Source organism: Danio rerio, chromosome 8, assembly GCF_052040795.2.
Source record: "Danio rerio strain M-AB ecotype USA chromosome 8, GRCz13ab, whole genome shotgun sequence".
In the NCBI taxonomy this organism is placed as follows: Eukaryota; Metazoa; Chordata; class Actinopteri; order Cypriniformes; family Danionidae; genus Danio; species Danio rerio.
In genome coordinates, this window is record NC_141028.1 from 5,236,961 (window position 1) to 5,260,000 (window position 23,040).

General features: G+C 37.4%; 1 protein-coding gene across 1 annotated transcript in view; it reads left to right on the forward strand.

The window, feature by feature from the left end:
- The first annotated feature begins 1,646 nt into the window (after positions 1 to 1,646).
- Positions 1,647 to 23,040, forward strand: part of rab35b (RAB35, member RAS oncogene family b) — a 25,074-nt gene continuing 3,680 nt past the window's right edge. Inside the window, 3 exon segments of the mRNA NM_001003548.2 lie at positions 1,647 to 1,867; positions 11,760 to 11,810; positions 12,195 to 12,318. Coding sequence (NP_001003548.1) covers positions 1,816 to 1,867; positions 11,760 to 11,810; positions 12,195 to 12,318 — 227 coding nt within the window. The 5' untranslated portion in view covers positions 1,647 to 1,815.

The following is a 23,040-nucleotide window of genomic DNA, read 5'->3' on the forward strand; positions in this document are numbered from 1 at the left end:
GCAAAAAAAAGTATTTTTTTTTTTTTTTTTAATAGATGTTTTTGTCTTGTTTTTAGTCCAAATAACTTAAAGAGCCCATATTATGCATGAAATAGGGTCATATCTTGGTTGTAAGGGTCTCCAACAACAGTCTAATATGCATGCAGGGTCAAAAAAACACTTTCATGGTCTTATAATCTGCATTTATTTTTACCTAATTATCCCAGCGACTCCTGTATGAATCGTCCAGTGATTCAATTGTTCCCAAACCCCTCCTTAGCGCGAAGCTAATCTGCGCTGATTGGACCGATGACAGCCTGTTGCGATTGGTCGACTGCCTTCAGTGAGAGACAGAGTGAAATGCCCAGCAGCTAATCAGCAATATAAAAGTAGTCACAGTTCATACACGCGCGATAGTGTAAGGCGTAGAGTTTAGCTGCCAGTGGGTCAATGTAAATACAGACGATGGACTTGAAAATACAGACGACTAACTGTTTTATTGAGCAAAAACTCCAAAAACTGTTGAGGAGATCTTCTAGCTTGTCTCACTCTGCTCTTTTCACAGACACACACACACACATTGCCCTCGTCCTTGCGCGCCCGCGCGCACACACACACTCACAAACACTTAACCCTCCTCCGGACGACAACGCGCGCACACACACACACACACACAAACACACACACACACACCTACAGACGAAAACGCGCGCGCACACACACACACACTTCCGCACGACAGCACGCACACACACACACACACACACTACCCTCCTCCACGGAGCTCCATAAACAAAGCAGCTCGCATCACGTTTTTAACGTGGCTTTGCACGCGATATGAGAATATAGCGAGTTAACCTGAAACAATTTAGGTGAGTTCTTCTTTGAAACAAGCAAAATAATCTGCCCGTGGGGTGAGAAAAATAATCTTATTTCCTCTTTTGATTTAAGATTATTCTACTTACCCCACTGGCTGATTATTTAGCTTGTTTTAAGGAAAGCCATACTTCATTTTGCCAAATTATTTCTGAAAACAAGACGATATGTTTTGCTTGTCCAGAAAATACTGCTTGATAAGAAATGTGAGATTCGGACTAATTTTTAATACTGGGTTACAGCTGGAAAGGCTTCCGCTGTGTAAAACAAATGCTGGATAAGTTGGTGGTTCATTCTGCTGTGGCGATCCCGGATGAATAAAGGGACTAAGCTGAAGGAAAATGAATAAATTTACAAACGGAAAAATAAAAGTAATATTTTATTATTTCAAGTAAAAAGTTTCAGATATTTATTCATGTGTATATTTAATATTAAATTTTTTTATATTAATCAAGAAAAATCTAAATTACATATAGCCTGCTTCGTTTAAAATTAACTATTGCATTTGTTTTAGATTTCAAATACAGTTTAATGTCAGGTTTGGTCTCTTCTATAGTAATTTTCCCATCCACTTGACTTTATGAATGTAATAACGGAGAAATACGAATAATTTGATGCTTTTTTCAATCATGTAATGGTCGTGACCCATATTCATAAACACGCTTCCTTTGATCCTTTGGATCGCGGCGCTCGCTTGTTGACGGCCGTTACGTCACAAGCCAACGGCGCGCACTGATTGGTCCGCGGCCGCACTGGTGCAGCAGGAGGAAGCGCCGTTTCCGGTAATGAGCGACTGACTGCTGACACCGCCAAACCCCTACGACAAACCGCGACTCTCGGCGTCCATCGGGCTCAAAGTGTCCGCTCTTTACCGGACGGGACGGCAGACAGGTTCCGGTCAGGCGTTCTGCTGGAGAGAGGCGTGAAGCTGCAGCGGGGTTTGAGCCACTCGACACCGGCATGGCCCGCGACTACGATCACCTCTTCAAGCTGCTGATCATCGGTGACAGCGGTAAGAAACACCGCGGACTCGCGACGGGAAGCGGGCCGGGGCGAGGCTCTGTGCGGGTTTCAGGGTCTCTCGTTAAAGCTGTGAGCTCTGAGAGACTTTAAATAAACCAAAATGAGCAAATGAGCGGGTTTAAGTCGGGTTGTGCCTGTGCTAATGTTCGAGCTGATCACAGGCCGGAGATCCAGAAGCTGATCTGGTCGGTTTCTTATTGGGGTAACGTTAAATTTGACTTTATATTCGCACATTCGGAGTTTCTCTTTAATAATATCACTTTAGAAAAGTATACTTTGCTGTTTTTAATCATGCAAATTATATTACCATCTATATGAGTATCAAAGCACAGCACTTTTCACAGTCAATTAAACGGTGTTAATGTTGTTTTGAAGTCGCACTTGTGCTATTTCTGACTGAATATTTAAAGTAGTGTGGTAAACAATATAGGGAATGTGTCACTGTTCAGAAACAAACGATTATAAGACCAAATTTTACCTCAATTCAGTTTTTCAGCACAATAATAAAATAACATTGATTTAACCCTTGTTTGGTCTTAACATCGTGTGCATTCCGTTTGGCCTGAGGTCTTCACTAAACCTCTAAAATAAGTTTCATTTAAACCTCAAATCTATTTATCATGAAGAAACGACCTCATCTTCATCACACACTCTGTAAATGTCTTGCTTTTCTTTCATCAGTATGCAGTGTTTCATCAGTTTGATTAGTTGTCAATACAAATTTATCACTTTAGTAAAGAGTGTATTTTCTAATGCTAAAGGTACCTGCATTAGTGTAAAAAGCAATTGGGGTAAAGTTGGTCTTAGATTCTCACATTTACACTTTCTTTTTAATAATATAATTGCAAACAACTATTATTTGCCAATTTTAAATATGCAAATCATATTGTCATCTAATGACTATCAAAGTACAGCACTTTTCATGGTAAATTAAATAGTGCTGATGTTGTTTTGTAGTCATAATTATATGCTATTTCTAACCGAATATTTAAAGCAGCGTGGTGAACAATATAGGGATCGTGTCACTGTTAAAAAATAAATGAATGTGCAAATATAATACTTTCCCTCAGTTTGGTTCTTCACCACTGAAACGTTGATTTAATGCATGGCCTTAAAATTCTGTGTATTCAGTTTCTCTTAAGGCTTAAAAAATGAACCTCTAAACCTTTAAAATAAAGCATCTACATTTAATTTCAATTCTCAAATCTATTTATCATGAAGAAACGACCTCATCTTCATCACAAACCATGTGAATGTCTACATTTTTCCTTATCAGTGTGCAGTATTTTATTATTGTTTAGTTTGTAGAGGATACTAGAGATGCGCGGATGGGCTATTATTTCATCCGCAACCGCATCACAAAACTCATCATCCGTCTGCCATCCATCCGCACTAACATTTTTGACCAAATTTTAAAACCGCACCCGCCCGTCATCTGCTGACTGAGCTCTTTATTTGAATGGCTTATTCCTTTTTATTATTAAATGAATGTTTCTTTATTGATTATTAGAAAAAAGAGAATGACTTTAATGACATGCAGTTAATCCAAACGTGCAAGTCAAATCCAGCATTAATTGACGCTTTGAAGTGACGCTAAACAATACGAGGACGTGTCTTTTCACTTGATTCGATTCCTCGGTCGGTCCTTGAGTCTTTTCCTTGCGTCCTTCCCTCGCATCCTATAGGGGTGGAAAGACGAGGAAAAAAAGCAAGGAAAGGAAACGAGGATACACAAATAAGAAATGAGAAGCACCCTATAAAGCTCTCAGAATATCAGCTGTGAACTCCGTCTCCAATTGGCGCACAGGGACAAAAATAAATAAATAGCCTAAATTAAACGCACTGTACTGTACAATTTTTATTATTATTATTGTAGCCTAGAAAACGCATTTTGACACATTTCAACATTCAGACGAGAGCGCCTGGCCTCTAATGCGCCCTGCTGCACTGAAGGAGCACTCGCTTACAGCACTTGTTGCTGGAATGCATAGAATTCTCTTGGCAAGGTGCTGTAGACGTGGGAATGACTGCCTTGTTTCTCCCAAAAGGAAAGTAGATTTTCCTCTGCTGATCCGTCTATACGGAAGTTTGTAGATGAAGACTTCTGTACTTCATCCAGAATTAGTGTATCCGATTCCTCCTCTCATTCTGTGAAGTCAGTCCTAGGCTTTTTCGTTGGTGCGCCAGCTATGTGTACAAAAACAGTACAACCGCCCACCACCCGCCCGAATTTAATTAAAATATTATTTTTCGTCACGTCATCCGCCCGATCCGCGGTTTATCCGCGGATTCCGCGGCTGTAACCGCCATCCGCGCATCTGTAGACGATACAAATTATTTCTCTATAGTAAAGGGTGTATTTTCTAATGCTAAAAGCACCTACATAAGTGTAAAAAGCAATTGGGGTAAAGTTGGTTTTAGATTCTCACATTCGCACTTTCTCTTTAATAATATCATTGCAAAAAACTATATTTTGCCAATTTTGCAAATACAAATCACATTATCATCTAATGACTATCAAAGTACAGCACTGTTCACAGTCAATTAAATAGTGTTAATGTTGTTTTGAAGTCATCATCGTATGCTGTTTCTGACCAAATGTTCAACCCAGCGTGGTGAACAATATAGGGACCGTGTCACTGTTCAGAAATGAATGAATTTGCAAATATAAAACCCACTTTACCTCAATTCGGTTCTTCACCACTAGAATAGAAGAACATTGCTTTAACCCTCGCGTGGTCTTAAAAGTCTGTATATTCAGATTCCCCCAAGGCTTAAAAATGACCTGCCTTCACCAAACCTCTAAAATAAAGCAGCTACATTTAATTTCAATCCTCAAATCTATTTATCATGAAGAAACAACCTCATCTTCATCACAAATTTGGGGAATGTCTAGCTTTTCTCTAATCCGTGTGCTGTGTTTCATCAGTTTGATTGGCTTGCAAGAAGTGAACGAATGTGTGAATATAAAACCAACTTTACCTCAATTCAGTTCTTCAGCACTAAAATAGAAAAACATTGATTTAAACCTTGTGCGGTCTTAACATTCTGCGTATTCTGTTTGTCTTAAGGCTTAAAAAAATCACCTATAAACCTCTAAAATAAAGCAACTTATTACATTTCAGTCTTACGAAGAAACAACCTCATCTTCATCACAATGTCTAGGTTTTTTACATTTTAATTCAATCCTCAAATATATTTATCATGAAGAAACAACCTTGTGTTTCATCATTTTGATTTTCTGGCAACACTCGTTTTTTTTTTTTTTTTCTAAAGAGTTTATTTTCTAATGGTAAAAGGTACCTGTATAAGTGTAAAAGAAATTAGGCTAAAGTTGCCTTTATACTCGCACTTTCTCTTTCATGATATTATTTCACAAAACTGTTTTTTGCCAGTTTTAAATATGCAAATCACATTATAATCTAATGACTATCAAGGTACAGCACTGTTCACAGTCAGTTAAATAGTGTTAATGTTGTTTTAAAGTCATAATTTTATGCTATTTCTGACTAAATGTTCAAAGTAGCGTGGTAAGCAATATAGGGACAGTGGCACAGTTCTAAAATAAACAAATGTGCAAATATAAAACCAACTTGACCTCAAATAATTTCATGACCCTTTAAATGTACACAACCTTAAAGGGCACTTATGGTAAAAAAATCTACTTTTCAAGCTGTTTGGAAAGACATCTGTGTAGATATAGTGTATAGACCGTCATATTGGGGTGATATAAACACACCCAGTCCTTCTTTTTATTTTTCAAATTTAACAACATGAAAACGGTAGACCAATTGGAGCGGTTTTCAGACCGACCGCAACTTGACGTAGGAGTGCGGTCCTCCCGCCTCCTGAATTGATTGACAGCTGTGCGTATTAACAAGTCCCGGTAGTCACATGTATAATCTTGTCAACAAGACCAGACATGCGCAAAGCAACCGGGAATAAAAGGTCTGTTCAGTTCGCTAGGATCATCAATCATCATCAAATGTGATCAAGAGTGAGTTTCACATATTTAAAATGTTTTAACACAGTGCATGTGTGTAATGAAGTACTGCAATTTACTTCAGCTTTACTTCATCAGCACAGCCGCGTGTCAGAACAATTATAAAGGAAGACGCTTCAATCCTGGTTTGTGGACACTAAATCGGGTTTATTTTTGACATTAACATGACAGATATCCATACAGCAGTGGAGATTAACCTGTATCCTGTCACATATGCGTGGAAAAACAGTGCAAAGCTAAGCACGCGTGAGAGCGTGTGTCTGTGTGTGTCTGTGTGTGTGTGCGTGTGTGCGTGCGTGCGTGCGTGCGTGCGTGCGTGCGTGCGTGCGTGCGTGCGTGCGTGTGCGCGTGTTTGTGTGTCTCTGTGTGTCTTTGTGTGTCTCTGTCTGTGTATCTGTGTGTGTATGCTTTGTAACGACATTGTGTGTGACTCTGCAACTGCACATCAAACACTCATTGGTAAAGTCTGTCTGTTGTCTGACGCAGCCGAGGGAGGAGATTAAGGCACGCAGCAAGGCACATAGAAACCGTAGGCAGGTAGGACTAGCCTTAAAGGTGCAGTATGACAAAACCCCCTGGTGGAAAACTATAAGATAGAATTTTGTAAAAGGTATAATGAAAAATCTGATGGGTGTTTTGAGCTGAAACTTTACAGACACATTCTGTAGACACAAAACACTTAAATTAAATCTGAAAAAAGGGGTAACCTTAAAGAAAATAAAATGAAAATATATATATATATATATTTTTTTGTAATTTGGGGTAATTAAAAAAAATAAATCACCAAAACCCAAAATTAAAAAAAACAAAGCATTCATTATTTCATTTTTGAGCTGTTCTGCAACTGTAAAGTCATGGCAGAAAGTGTTTGAACACTCAATGTCTGAACGCCGTTGCTTTAGATAAAGATATCAAAGCAAAGTCATTTATTAAACAGGTAAACGCACCCAGCAACCATAGTCAGCTTGAAACAGAACCATAAATAGTTGTGAAAAGTATGGTGTTCAGAAATGTACTTCAATATTTGCTGGTCAATTTGGTTCACCTCGATTTCTTTTGTCTTAATGCATCTCCATACCAAACAATAAATTTGAAGTTGTGCACATTTTACGATGCTTTGATAAGTGTCAGTAGAAATGATTAATTTGAGCTGTTGTATGTGGTTAGTAATTGGATGATGATGATGGTGAATTTTGTACCATTTATAGGTGGTGGTTTTGTCAGAAAAGGCAGCAGTGGTGTTTGGAAGTGTGAATAAAGATCTAGCTTGAGTTTTGCACAGACATAAGGTGTGTGTGTGTGTGTGTGTGTGTGTGTGTGTGTGTGTGTGTGTGTGTGTGTGTGTGTGTGTGGTGTGCGTGCTTTACAGCTCAAGGTTTTTGTGGTTTGAGATTTTGCACCTTCATGTGAAGCAGACGACTCAAAAGAGCTCAGTCATGCAGGTTTATTGAGCTGTGTGTATTGTTGTTTACGTATTGTCAATGTTTTTGTCAGATTCTGAATAGTCAGTTTACAGTAGAGATTAATGAATGCTGACAATGTTTATATGTCTAAATGTGATGATGAATTAAAATGTAGAATTAAAAAAATGGCAAATTTATAAATCAATTTCCCAGAATAGTTTTTTCGCTTTGAACACAATATATTTTGGATACTATCGGGCTACTATTTTCATTAGTTAAAAAAAACAGATTTCTTTACAATTTAAACTAGCATCTTTGGATTTTTTTCTGCTGGCGATACTGTTTTCAGAAAAAGAAAAATCTTACACATACATTAGGAACGGTATAGCAGAAAATGCTGGCAGTTTTAAAACCCTGACTTTTCCATACCGCGTTATACCTTGATAACGGTTATCGTCCCATGCCAAGCCTGCTGTGTGTTTTATGCAAGTAAGTCACCTAATCTTATGATGAGTTAAAGAAATAACTCAAAACTGAAAATTTAAGTTTCTGCTGTTGAAAGCAAAAGAAGATATTTTGAAGAAAGCTCAATCTGTAACCACTGACTTCCATAGTAGGAAAAACAAAATAGTATGAACGTCAATGGTTACAGGTTTTCAACATTTTTCAAAATATCTTCTTTTGTGAATAAAGTCAAGTAAAGGGTGAGTAAATGATGGCGAAACTTTCATTTTTGTGTGAACTGCCCCTTTAAGTGTGTGCACTCATTCTACACAGTCGTTTTGGAGGCATTTCTGTAGCTCGTCTCTGAATAAATTGGTGTTGCAGGAGTCATTTGTGAGGAGAGGATGTTTTCTTGGTTTATCTTCCTGTGTGAGAGTCAGCGGTGGTGTGTGTGTGTTGCTTTAGTCTCAGACTTCACACCCACAGGACGTTCAGAAAGAGTCTGATGCACATATTCCACAATAATACAGCTGAAGTGACCAGGGGTCCGTTCTTTGTACCTCGCTTAAATGATCTAAGATGATTTGGCAGATCCTGGATCTTTTAATCTTGATAACTGATCTCTGGCTAATTTAGTTCTTCAAACAAGTTTGTGAATCAGATTAGAATGTCTAGACAAACTGATCTGAGATTGTTGCGTGTGTTGTGAAGGACAGATCTATCGATCCTCGAAATCATGATCAGCAATGCAACGATTGGCTGACGGCACAGCAGCGTAATGACATCATCTGATTAATATTCAATTATCCATGTGAGCTAGATTACATCAAATTCGCAGTAAACGGTTTGTTATATATGATACGCATTACGCAATAACTTTACACCTGGTTGTGGGCTGCATGCTTGGCCCTTTCATGTGTCAAGAGCAATTTATTTAGATTTACAAAGAAGGATTTTCTTTATTATAGTAGTATTTTTTTAATCAGTGTAAAGAATAACTGGATGTTTACAAAAGCATTTTGATATAGGCAAAGGCGTCTGCAATTTTTGTGAAGGCAAGGCAAGTTTATTTATATAGCACATTTCATACACATTGGCAATTCAAAGTGCTTTACATAAACAAGAATAAAAGAAACAAGTAAAATAAAAATAAAAACAAATTTTAAAAATGAGTTTTAAAAAAAAGCATCAAATCACTGTCATATTAGCTGTCAAAACATGTTTATGACTGCATAAATGTAAAAAAAAGTCACATTGTTTCTATTTTAATACACAATTTGTACTAAAGCGTTCTAAAAAGTTAAATCCATTAAGTTTTCTCTTCGCACCACCAGGTGGCAGTCTTTGTACTTTTATTTCAGGGGTGCAGGTTGCATGCGTTTTATTAATATACATATATATTTTTAACTTTATATATGTATAGTTTAAAAAGATTTACTATTTTCCCAAGTGTATAGAACTACTACTGTAAGAAAATATCAGAATTCAGCACATACTTTTAGTATTATCTTTGTTTGAACTGACCCGATCTAATCCTGTTTATATGAATTAAAGCTGGTCCTGACCTGGTTTGATCTGCCGGAACTGTTGCTATGACAACAACTATCAGATAAGTTTTGAAGTACGAAACGATCCTGGATCGTGTCAAATCGTCAATAACCAAATCCAGCTAACTGAGTAATCTACATACGAAGAACAGAGCCCTGGGGTCCGTTATTCGTACCTCGCTGAAATTATCCAAGATTATTTGGCAGATCCTGGATCTTTTAATCTTGATAACTGATCTCTGGCTAATTTGGTTCTTCAAACAAGTTCATGAATCAGATTAAAAATGTCTGGATGAACTGATCTGAGATCGCTGCGTGTGCTGTGAAGGACAGATCTATCGATCCTCGAAATCATGATCAGCAATGCAACGATTGGCTGACGGCACAGCAGCGTAATGACATCATCTGATTAATATTCAATTATCCATGTGAGCTAAATTACATCAAATTAGCAGTAAACGGTTTGTTGAATATGACACGCAGTAACTTCACATTTGTTGTGAACTGCAGGCTTTACACTTTCATGTGTCAAGAGTATTGATCATGTATTTCAATGCAAATCAATGTATTTAGTTCCACATTTAGAAAAGATCTTCTTTATAATAGTAGCCGTTTCTTAATCGGTGTAAAGAATAACTGGTTGTTTACAAAAGCATTTTCATATTGGTAAAGGCGTCTGCAACTTTTGTGAAGCATCGAATCACTGGCATATTAACTGTCAAAACATGTTCATGACTGCATAAATGTATTATTGCTTTTAAAAAAAGTCACATATTGTGCATTTCTGTTATACACAATTTGTACTAAAGCGATCTAAAAAGTTCATATCAATAAGTTTTCTCTTTGCACCACCAGGTGGCAGTCTTTGTACTTTCATTTTAAGGGTGCAGATTGCATACGTTTTATTAATATGTATAACTTTATTTATTTTATTAATGACTATAACTTTATATATATTAATGAAATGAGCAATTGGATGTGCCAAAACTTTCTTCAGTTAAACAAAGAGAAAACTGAAATTATTGTGTTTGGAAACAAAGATGAGGTTCTCAAGGTAAATGCGTACCTTGGCACTAAAGGTCAAACGATAAAAAATAAGGTCAAGAATCTTGGTGTGACTCTGGAGTCAGATCTGAGTTTCAACAGTCATGTCAAAGCAGTCAGTAAATCAGCATACTATCATCTCAAAAACATAGCAAGAATCAGATGCTTTGTTTCTAGTGAAGATTTAGAAAAACTTATTCATGCTTTTATCAGCAGCAGGGTGGATTACTGTAATGGACTCCTCACTGGTCTTCCTAAAAAGACAGTCAGACAGTTGCAGCTCATCCAGAACGCTGCAGCCAGAATTCTAACCAGAACCAGGAAATCAGAGCACATCACACCGGTCCTCAAGTCTCTACACTGGCTGCCAGTTACATTCAGAAAAGATTTTAAAGTATTATTACTGGTCTATAAATCACTAAATGGCCAAGGACCTAAATACATCACAGATATGCTCACTGAATACAAACCCAACAGATCACTCAGATCTTTAGGATCAAATAAACTAGAAGTTCCAAGAGTTCAGTCAAAGCAGGGTGAATCGGCTTTTAGCCACTATGCCCCTCGCTGCTGGAATCAGCTTCCAGAAATGATCAGATGTGCTCCAACATTAGGCACATTCAAATCAAGACTGAAAACACATCTGTTTAGCTGTGCCTTTACTGAATGAGCACTGTGCTGCGTCCGACAGATTGCACTATCATGTTTTTCTCTTCTTCTTCATTCTTTCATATCACATTTTACCTGTTTTTATGTTTTGTTTTGTTTTTATGCATTTTTATTATTTGTTTTTATTTTTATTTTACTTGTTTCTTTTACTCTTGTTTATGTAAAGCACTTTGAATTGCCATTGTGTATGAAATGTGCTATATAAATAAACTTGCCTTGCCTTGCCTATATATGGTTAAAAATATGTACAATTTTCCCAAGTGTATAACTACTACTGTAAGAAAATATCAGAATTGGGAACATACTTTCTGTATTATCTTTGCTTGATCTAAGCCGATCTAATCCTGTTTATATGAATTGAACCTGCTCCCGATCAGGTTTGACCCAGCAGAACTGTTGCTATGACAACAACTCTCGGATCAGCTTTGAAGAACGAAGCGATCCTGGATCGTGTCAAATCGTCAATATCCAAATCCAGCTAACTGAGTAATCCACGTACGAAGAACAGAGCCCTGGTGTTTTTGCAGGAGACTCCTCTTGTCTAATTTTAGAACAGTGTGGAGGATCAGATTTTATGCTTGTGTGTGTGTGTCTATGTGAGATTATTTTGGGTTGAACATCAAGTGGTAAATCTAAAAAGACTGTGGAAGAAATCAAATAATGTGCAGACTTTAGTCCAGGAGCGTATCTGGTTTATTGGAGTGAAATTCGCTGCTTAATGTCTTAATTTTTCCTCATTCTTTGGTTTTGTTTGTTTGTTTGTCACTCCAGGTGTTGGAAAGAGCAGTCTTCTCCTGCGTTTCGCCGACAACACATTTTCAGGTAAGTCAAAATTATAAAACTTCATTTTTTTAATTAATTTTTTACATTTTTTTATTAAAATGCCAACTGACCCAGCTGGGACTCAAACCAGTGACCTTCTTGCTGTCAGGCGACAGTGCTAACCACTGAGCCACCATGCTGCTCCAACCTTAAGAGTTCAAATATTGGTAGATAATATCTTATCGGTGTCCTAAATTGAAACCTTTAAACTGAAATTGAATCATGTTTAGTGGCTCACGTGTTGCTAAATGGAGTCAGACAGTGTAGGCTTCTTAAAAGATTCTCTGTACAGCCAATAATGAACATTAAAGATTTGAAGAAGCCCAACCTTTTCTATTATAATCATACACGCATAGTTCAATGGTGTGTGTTTGTGTGTTATAGGCAGTTACATCACCACTATAGGAGTCGACTTCAAGATCCGCACTGTGGAGCTTAATGGAGAGAAGGTGAAACTGCAGATATGGGACACAGCCGGACAAGAGCGATTCCGAACGATTACATCTACGTGAGTCAAACGCATGACACGAACGAACTGATGCTGAGCTGCTGAATGATTCTTATGCATCTGCTTTCAGTTTCTAAATCAATTAGAAATGAGCAGATTTTAGTAAGCAGTCTTCCTGAGAAAGAGTAGTGTCATGATAGGGGTGTGCTTATTAGCCCCTTTCACACAGTGATACCGGTAAATATCCGGAACATTTCCGGAACTACTTTACCGGTATATTCAAAAAAACGCTGTTCACACAGGCGAGGACGTTTCGGAATTTTCCCGGAAAAGAGCATTCACACATCCATCGCAAAATGCCGGTAAATTCTGACATCATTAACCAGAAATGACCATTAAACGGCTGCGCTTGTGTTTGTAAACATTTGACTACATTACAAACTCTTCAGATGGATCAGTATTGAGTACAACTCTAATGAAAACATAGGGTAACACTTTCGCATGTCGAGATGTTCATGATATGTGTGTGTGCTGGCGCTATGGGCGCTCACGGGCACACGCAAAGCTTGAAGGTAAACAAACAACGGATTATCATAAACATTTTATCGATAATTATTTACACAGCATTAAGAAGGAACATAGAAACATTATCTGACTAACATCTAGCAGCTAAAGGTGTCTGGAAAAAATATTCAAAGGCTTTTATTCTCAAAAACCGCGCGCACGTGAATGCGTCTGACTGTTCTGATTGGCTAAAGCAGGTGTCTCACGTCAGCACGTTCTAGACGTGGACGCGCTTATTACGGCAATCTTCCTTCTGCATTCACACAGCGCAGCATTCCGGAAAATTACCGGTAATGTTACAACTTCTCTTTCCAGACAATAGCCAGAACGAATTTACCGGTATTTTCAAAAAGGGCCTGTTCACACATAAGGGGCTATTGTCTATGATATGGCAATTGTTGCTTTATTGATAAATGTATACGTCTTTACCATCTAAAAGCACTGACATCATTATAATCTAGTCAGAATTTATTTTATTACAGCAAATAAACTCTGTTTGAATTTGTGCTTTTTATATCTACTTTATGGTATAGTTCAGTAATAATAAGCTAAATATTTCCAAATATCATCATGTGAGTAATCACAAATGTGATATGAATTTCAGTGTTTCCTCTAGGATTTTTTCCAGCTGTGGCGGCAGGCCTTTTTTTTTTTTTTTACAGGGATCTACCAACTACCTGTGGCGTTATTTCAATGACAGATGTCGTAAGCGCAGTATTAGAAGTCGAGATCAGATTTATGTGATAGCCTACAGCATGCGGATCTCTTTGCTTGCGCGCCGATTTCCTCTGCTCGTGCACAAAACTTCTTGCACGCCCCCTCAAATATAAGCCGGTTCAAGAGCGCGCAGATCTTCTTGATGGCCTTTTACAATAAAGATCGTCTCTCAAGCAGCTTAACATATACACTCACCTGCCACTTCATTAGGTACACCTTACTAGTAGTGGGTTGGACCCCCTTTTGCCTTCAGAACTGCCTTAATCCTTCATGGTATAGATTCTACAAGGTACTGGAAATATTCCTCAGAGATTTTGCTCCATATTGACATGACAGCATCACACAGTTGCTGGAGATTTGTCGGCTGCACATCCATGATGTGAATCCCCCTTTCCACCACATCCCAAAGCTGCTCTATTGGATTAATATCTGGTGACTGTGGAGGCCATTTGAGTACAGTGAACTCATTGTCATGTTCAAGAAAACCAGTCTGAGATGATTAATGCTTCATGACATGACGTGTTATTCTGCTGGAAGTAGCCATCAGAAGATGGAGACACTGGTCGTAAAGGCATGTACATGGTCAGAAACAATACTCAGGATGGACTGATCCATGCTTTCATGTTGTTGACGCCAAATTCTGACTCTACTATCCGAATGTGGCAGCAGAAATGGAGACTCATCAGACCAGGCAGCGTTTCTCCAATCTTCTATTGTCCAGTTTTGGTGAGTCTGTGTGAATTGTAGCCTCAGTTTCCTGTTCTTAGCTGACAGGAGTGACATCCGGTGTGGTCTTCTGCTGCTGTAGCTCATCTGCCTCAAGGTTGGACGTGTTGTGCGTTCAGAGATGCTCTTCTGCAGACCTCGGTTGTAACGAGTAGTTATTTGAGTTACTGTTGCCTTTCTATCCGCTCGAGCCCTTCTGAGGCTCGGTTTGAACTGCAGCAGATCGTATTGACTATGGCTCCATCTGAAACCGCCTATTACTCAGTAGGTGCTGCATTTGAATTCAAACATACAATTCAGCCATTGGAAAAGTACATTCTATAGAGTATGAACGGGAAAAGTATGAATGGAATTCGGACGTACTACATCTGCCATTTTGTCATGGTCACGCGACCTACCTGCGTCAGTTGTGTTGCTTTTACTCCCATTCATGGATTCTCTCGCAGGGAATCTTGGGATAGCGCAGAGTGCATACGATGCGCACTCCAGAATCTCGCCGGAAGTAATAAGTCATCCGGGTACTTATAGCAATCTGATTTTTGAATTCTATGAATTCGGAAATACTACTCGGCTCGCATACTGATTTTAGCGTACTATATAGTATGGAAGTATGCAGTTTCGGACGCAGCCTATGTCTACATGGCTAAATGCATTGAGTTGCTGCCATGTGATTGGATGTGATTTGCATTAACGAGCAGTTGGACAGGTGTACCTGATAAAGTAGCTGGTGAGTGTATAGATAAAGTTCTAGTAACTTTAAAAGTGCTTCAGTTCATTTGTCACTGTTAAAGGTTAGTTTAGTTCAGTTCAGTGTAAAAATAGTATTACAAAAAAAGGTTTATATCAAGTTATGTTTATGATGCAAAATTGTCTGTTCTGTTTTGCCTAAAAAGCTTTTAAAAATGCAGCATTTTGCTCTTCGGTGAATCTGGTTTTGAACAAATCTTTAGAGTCACTGATTAAATAATTCGTTCATAATGACACTCACTTTTCTAAATAATGTCTTTGATCTTTGTTTAACAGGACGTTTTCTAATCGGCTTGAGTCAAAACACACACACACAATCAAGCCAAACTCGTCTGAATAAAGTGTTTGTTTTTCTCTTTTGAAAGTGATATAATTATAAATTTAATTTGTTGAAAACATTGAACATAATGCTCCAAGATGTCTTTTTTTCTGGGGTGTGTGTGTGCCAGCGTGGCGGTTCACTAACTGAATGCTTCGCTTAAGGGTATCTGTTTGAAGTTCCTAATTAGCGCTGTAAGCTTTTATAGCCACTGTTTGCCCGAGGATTCAACCATCAGCATTCTGGAACTCAAGCTTTTCTTGGGTTTTTTTGGGCTCGTAGCAAAATAATTCATTTATGTTTATGTTGACTGAACATTCGCAAAGAACAAAGTTACAGCACATACTTGCGTTATGTTATTATGTTGTTTTACGTTCTGCTATTTTAAGTTGTTCTGTTACCTTATTTTAAGTTATATTTTACTTTGTTTTAAGTTATGTTGTTTTTTAAGTTGGACGAAGCAGTGGCGCAGTAGGTAGTGCTGTCGCCTCACTGCAAGAAGGTTGCTGGTTCGAGCCTCGGCTCAGTTGCCGTTTCTGTGTGGAGTTTGCATGTTCTCCCTGCCTTCGCGTGGGTTTCCTCCGGGTGCTCCGTTTTCCCCCACAGTCCAAAGACATGCGGTACAGGTGAATTGGGTAGGCTAAATTGTCCGTAGTGTGTGTGTGTATGAGTGTGTGGATGTTTCCCAGAGATGGGTTACAGCCGGAAGGGCATCCGCTGCGTAAAGACTTGCTAGATAAGTTGGCGGTTTAATAAAGTGATTAATAAAGTGACTAAGCCGACAAGAAAATAAATTAATGAATGAATGTTTTTAAGTTCATATACGCTATGTTACATCATTATACATTGCTATTTCAAGTTATTTTACCGTGTGTTATTTTGCCTTATTTTACGTTGTTATTTTTCTCTACGTTTTATTAAGTTGTTGTTTTGCGCTATATTATATTGTTCTATGTTATGTTATGTTGTTATGTTATGCTACGTTATGTTGTTACGTTACTTTGCGTTATGTTGTTTTACGTTGCATTATTTTACATTAAGTTATTAAGTTATGTTATGATGTTTTACATTGTTGCCTTATTTGAAGTTGTAACGTCATGTTACGCTGTTATTTTACTTATTTCAAGTTATGTTATTTTACAATGTTATTTAATGTTGTTATTATGTTATTTTACAGTGTTATTTTAAGTTAAATAATGTTATTTTACATGTGTTGCTTTATTTTAAGTTGTCATGTTATGTTATTTACCCTACATTATTTTACACGTAACACTTTATTTTAATGGTTCATTTGAATATTAGTAGACTGTCTGCTTAATATCTGTTGATACAGCTTTATTTTACATTAAGTTATTAAGTTATGTTTAATAACTTAATAACTTATGAAGCTCCTTCAACAGACATTTAACTGACTATAAGAAACTTTGCAAATGCATGTAAACTTGCACTAACCCTAACTCTAACTCTTACCCCAACCTAACAGTCTACTTATAATCTAATGAGAATTAGTTGGCATGTAGATGCAATGTAACTTGAATTCAACAAACGGACCATCAAAATAAAGTGTGACCATTTTACGTTATGTTATATTATTTTACATTAAGTTATGTAATGTCATTTTTTGGCTAATTTTAAGTTTTCATTTTATTTTATGCTACGTTATTTACTTTGTTAAATTACGTTATGTAATGTTATTTTCCATTTTTGGCTTATTTTAAGTTGTCACGTTGTTACACTGTTATTTTACCCTATGTTATTTTACGTTGTTGCGTTATTTTACGTTAAATTATGTTATTAGGCTATGTTATTTGACATTGTCATGTTATTTTACGTTCTTGTTTTAGGTTAAGTAATGTTTTTTACGTTGTTGCCTTATTTTTTAACTTGTCGGGGTTTGTTATGCTACATTACTATACGTTATTTTAAGTCACACAATTTTACTTGGCTTAAAAAATTGTAACAACTTGTTGTTTTAGTTTATTTTATGTTATTTTACATTTCGCTATTTGACTTTGTTATATTGCTTTACATGAAGTTATGTTCTGTTATTTTACATTGTTGCCTTATTCTAAGTTGTCACTCTGTTACACTACGTTATTTTACTCTACGTTACTTTACATTATTTTACATTAAGTTCTGTTATGGTATTTTGCGTAATTACCTTGTTATTTTACTTTAATTACGTTATCATTTATTCTTTTTCTTTTCGGCTTAGTCCCTTTATTAGTCAGGGGTCGCCACAGCAGAATGAACCGGAATGAACTTATCCAGCATATGTTTTATGCAGCCTTCCAGCTGCAACCCAACACTGGGAAACATCCATACACTCTTGCATTCACACACGCACTACGACCAATTTATGCTTGTTAGACCCAGCCGGGGTTTGAACCAGCGACCTTGCTGTAAGGCGATCGTGCTACTAACTGCGTCACCGTGATGCCCTTAATTACGTTATGTTACATTATTTTACGTTGTATTATTTTGTTACAATGTTACAAATGTTATTTATGTAGAAATGTATCCTCTAAACAAGGCTCTACTGACTAAGTTACAGATTTTCACAGCCAAAACATGATTTACCAAACAAAAGAATGGTTTTAATTAACATTTTAAATACTTGCATGGCAAAATACACAACACGCATTTTTGCAGATTTTGAATTTTAGGGCGTACGTGTGTGCGTGAGATGGCCTGAATGCAGACGATCATTATGTAGCTAGCAGGGGAATGCATGTCGCTTCATTAGTCTCGTTAGTGTTTGTGTGTACATGCGTGTTTGTGTGCTTTTGATCGGTTATTAAGGCAGAACTGTGACAGGCTCGGCAATGACAGAAGGCCTTGGACTCTCAAAGAGCTCTTTGTATCTGTGTGTGGAGAGACAGAAGACGGCCTGTGCTTTTAAAGTCAAGAGGGCCGTTCATCTGTCCACTGTTCAATCCTGAGAGAAATGCTTGTTAATTCGACTTTTAGTAGTGTTAATGCAGCAAAATACAGTCGCAAATGTAAATACAGTTACGTTTTGTATTCCACCAATAAGTTGTCTTTGCTCAAAATTCTGTGTAAAGATGCATTGCAGCAGACTAAACTATGGCTTTTCTGTGCCACATCAGCCTGTTGTCAAAGTATACAGTTGGTACTTTGTAAATAAATGTATGCCATCTCTAAGCAGCATTAAACTACTTACCAAGATAGCAATGCTTGTATTTAAATAATTATTTAAAATGTCAGTTTGGCAATTAGACTCACTGTCGCCCCACAGCAAGAAGCCTGCTGGTTCGAGTCCTATCTGAGCCAGTTGGCATTTCTGTGTGGAGTTTGCATGTTCTCCCCGTGTTGGTGTGGGTTTCCTCTAGATGCTCCGGTTTCCCCCACAGTCCAAACCCATGCGCTTTAAGGGGAATTAAATAAAGTAAATTGGCCGTAGTGTATGTTTGAATGTATGGGTGTTTCCCAGTACTGGGTTGCAGCTAGAAGGGTATCCACTGCGCAAAACAAATGCTGGAATTATTGGCGGTTCATTCCGCTGTTGCGACCTCTGAAATAGACACTAATCCCAAGGAAAATGAATGAATGAATTATTCCACAAGCTTTTTGAGATTCATCTCTCTCTGTTAAAAATATATTATAATAAAATATATTTAATTAAAACCTATTATTGGACTCTCCTGCTTTTAATGTTTGTAGAATACTTCTTTTTAATGATGCTAACCCACCTAAATAATTATTTAGCATAGACTGTAAAAGATATGGACGTAGTATCCGTGACGTCACCCATAGGTTTATGAAGAACCCAAAAGAAACTGGCAGTAGGGGTGGCCAACCGTAATAAGGGCAAAGAGGCGGAGCGTGAGTGGAGTTACAGATGCATGCTGGCATTCTTCTTAGACAGGCCATGGTAGAAACGCTAAATAGTTCATTACCTGCGACTCGTTTGTGTTCTGACCACATGTGCTTGGTTTTATACTATATCAATAAAGTGTTTAGACTTTTAAAAACACTGTTAGAATACATTGAGCCATTAGGCATTATTCTTATGATGTTTTTCTACAGGAGGAAAACGTGATTTACTTCCAAACACTTCAACTATAGTCTGTGTTAGTAAATGCAAGACTGTTGATGAAATCCAGCATAACACTTCAGATGACTGTTCTAGAGCCTACTTAGCTCTTCTAGAGCTAATCAATCTGTCAGATTCTGGAGATCATTACAGCTCTAAAGAAAAATATAAATAAATAATGATCTTAAATAAGACCAATGCATTCATTTATAGAGATGGTAAATAAGTATATAATTTCAATCACCTGGGAAATGGAGGCCACGTGAATGGTTTGAGCACAATTAAGTGCACACAGCATGCCAAATTACTAATAATTGTAAAAAAAAAAAAAATTCCAAAAAGCAACTGACTGTAAAGTCACGTAAAACAACACAAAAATACTATGTATAAGCTAAGTTCAGCGGCTAATCAGCCGGAATTAGCTGAGGTGAAGTGATGGCGACCAGCGAGACCTTACAAGTGGCCACGCCCTTAATTATGCAAATGTATTATAACTTGATGTAAAGGAAACCGATGAGTTATAAAATAATTCACCCCCCTCACAGCTGTCATGAAGAGTAATATTAGCTATATGAACCAAAATTGTTCTTATTTAGTAAGGTTTTATCAGGAAAAATTGTGTAGAATTTTTGTCTTATATAATAATTTAAATATATGATGTAACTTTTAAAAACAAATTATTTAAATGGTTTTATTGTATTTTTATTGTATTTGTATTAGTATCTATGTCTTCATCCACCTTTATGCACATAAAAAAAACGGTTGATGGAAATGCAAACGTGCACATACATTTTGAAAATGCGCATAAAAATCATGTGCATAACAGAGTAGGATAAACTTTTTAGTTGATAGAAAAGAAGCGGATAAACTATGATGGAAACACTTTTACTGAACAAATTCCAGCATGCGCATTTAAAAAGGTCATGTGATGATAAAAATGTGTGTGATTGGACAAACCAGCAGGCTGAGCACACCGCAAAACATCTGAATTGTTGCTTTGGTCATTCTAAAACACTTTAATCATTTCATTTTTAATGCTATTATATTATTAATTACTTCCAAAACTGTTAAGAGTGTCTGTGCTCCGTGTCTCAAACCTTTTAACGCCACCACACCTTCATTGCCAGTGTCAGGATTGCTCTCTGAGCCACAGGTCATTTATTAAATAAAGAAAAGATTGATGCAGCTTTCCTACCGCAGCAAATTCCATTTTCAATTTTAAAATTTGGTGCCAGGTAATCAGGAAGTGACTGTTGTTCTCTTCAAATAATTGAATGGAAACTCCTCTTTATTTGCATATCCTTTATGTGATATTCCTGTTTTGCGTATAAATTTAATTCACATCTTTCGATGAAAACATAGCTAGTGACCCTACACAGCATTAAATAAAAGACACGATTCACATTTATTACAATTTCGCAATGTAAATGTTGCTATAAAACTACTTCATATTAGATATTTTTGTGTCTTTTTAAATACTGCTGCTCAGAGGTGTCATGAATGCATTTCACACAGCAATTTTAATCATATAATTGATACTAAATGCTGAAGCGGGTCAGAGCAGGCATAGTTAGACAGGTTTTTATGCAGCATTCTTCATTCATTTTCTTTTCGGCTTAGTCTCTATTAATCTGGGGTCGCCACAGTGGCATGAACCACCAACTTATCCAGCACGTTTTTATGCAGCGGATGCCCTTCCTACCGCAGCCCATCTCTGGGAAATTATGCAGCATTTTTTAATTTGATCATGTTTAGAGCAGCTCAGGAGTGTAAACAAATATTCATATTCATTAAAACATAACAGTCTGATGCATTTGAAATGTGTATATTAGGGTTGGAACGATAGACGATTCCATCGCCGATAGCTGACAAACTTCACGATGCTGAGCCGGCATCGCGATCCATCGCCCCGCCCCACATTTATATTGATATGCAACTTATTATTTGCATGTCATCTTAATAGCAATAATGGTCTTTTCATGGGCTGTGTTAAATGTTACGTATAGCTGCCACTTGTACGGCTGACAGCATCGTGAGTAGGATTAAATGAAGGATTATACAGCACCTCTCATGCTTAAAATGTGTAGATTCAGTGGCAAATGCTGTTACCTGCAAACCCCGTCCCACAGACTTTACAGTGAATGGCTTTAGTTATTTTAATAGCGGACTTGAAGCCACTGGAAGTCTTTTATCCACTCTTGGAAAAGTGTAAATAAGGGATTAACATTCTGCACTTGATCGCTAATAAGATGTGCCATTATTAGTTACTGTAGGTGGTTTCTAAAATAAAATCTGTCAGTGTTATTTTCATTCCCTCATCTTCAGCGCTTCACATTATCGCGGCTGTAACTCCTATCATCCGAAGGCATTGACTGAGTGATTGACAGCTGATATTAACCAATCCATTCGCGTTCAGTTCTAGAGCAGTGGGCCAATAAGAAGAGCACAAAGGCGGGGCAAGCATAGCGGGCTTCTTTTTACTTCAAGTTCACATAACAACTGATTTAATCTGTTGCTGTTTGGCATTTTTAGGTGCAAAGATGCATTCTGCATAAATGTCTCTTAAATCCGCGCACGCGGTGAGGATTTTGCCTTGAAAACAGTGAAAATTTATACGCTAGCACAAATGCTTCCTAATATATTTTTAGGTCACATAGATAAAATTTCGGCCGCATATGCGACCAAAACAGTCGAGCCCTAGCATCTTTGCTTGTTATTATTTTCTCATAATAATAATAAGAAAATGAGAAAGTTATCATCAATCACAATACAAATTACAGTGAAATTCAAATAAACTCTCGTCTCCTCCACCAGCTGTGGGAAAAAGTCATTATAACGACGACACATATCACTCTGCCTATTCATGCTAGAGTCCCGCGGTGAAAAAGTGATTGACAGGTGGTAATTTGTGTGTAACTTTATTTATGATTTGGTTATGGGTAAAGCAACGACCATGTGGGTCAGGCAGTGAAAACGATAGGCTACAATTAATTCGTTATGAATTGATATTGAACAACCCCTACCTGTGACGACGATGCCATTAGCTATGTTTCCATCCAAAAATGCAAATAAACTTTATGCGCAAAACTGGATTATCGCATAAAAGTTGTGCGAATGAAGCATCGTTTCCATCCAACTAGTCAAAGCAAACAAAATCGTCACTTCCTGATTAACTGGCGTCAAATATCAACAGTAAAAACTGCATTTGCTGCAGTAGGAGAAGCTGCGTCAATCTTTTCTAAATGAATGCGCCTCAGAAGACAATCCTGACAAGCGGTGAGCGCGCAGTGGCGTTTGAAGGTGTCAGACGCGAAGCACAGGCGCTCTTGATTCTGGAGGTCATTAATAATATAATAACATTAATACTGAAATGGTAAGGCGTTTTATAATGACCAAAACAACATTTCAGATGTTTTATAATGTGCTCAGCCTGACGTTTTGTCCATTCACACATAGTTTAAGCATCACATGATCTCTTAACAAAATCACATGACCTTTTTTAATGCGCATGCTGGAGTTTGTGCGGTAAAAGTGTTTCCATTGCAGTTTATGCGCATCTCTCCTTATCGAATAAAAAGTTTATCCTACCCAGTTAGGCGCATACGTTTTTTATGCGCATTTTCAAGATTTATGCGCATCATGGCGTTTCCAT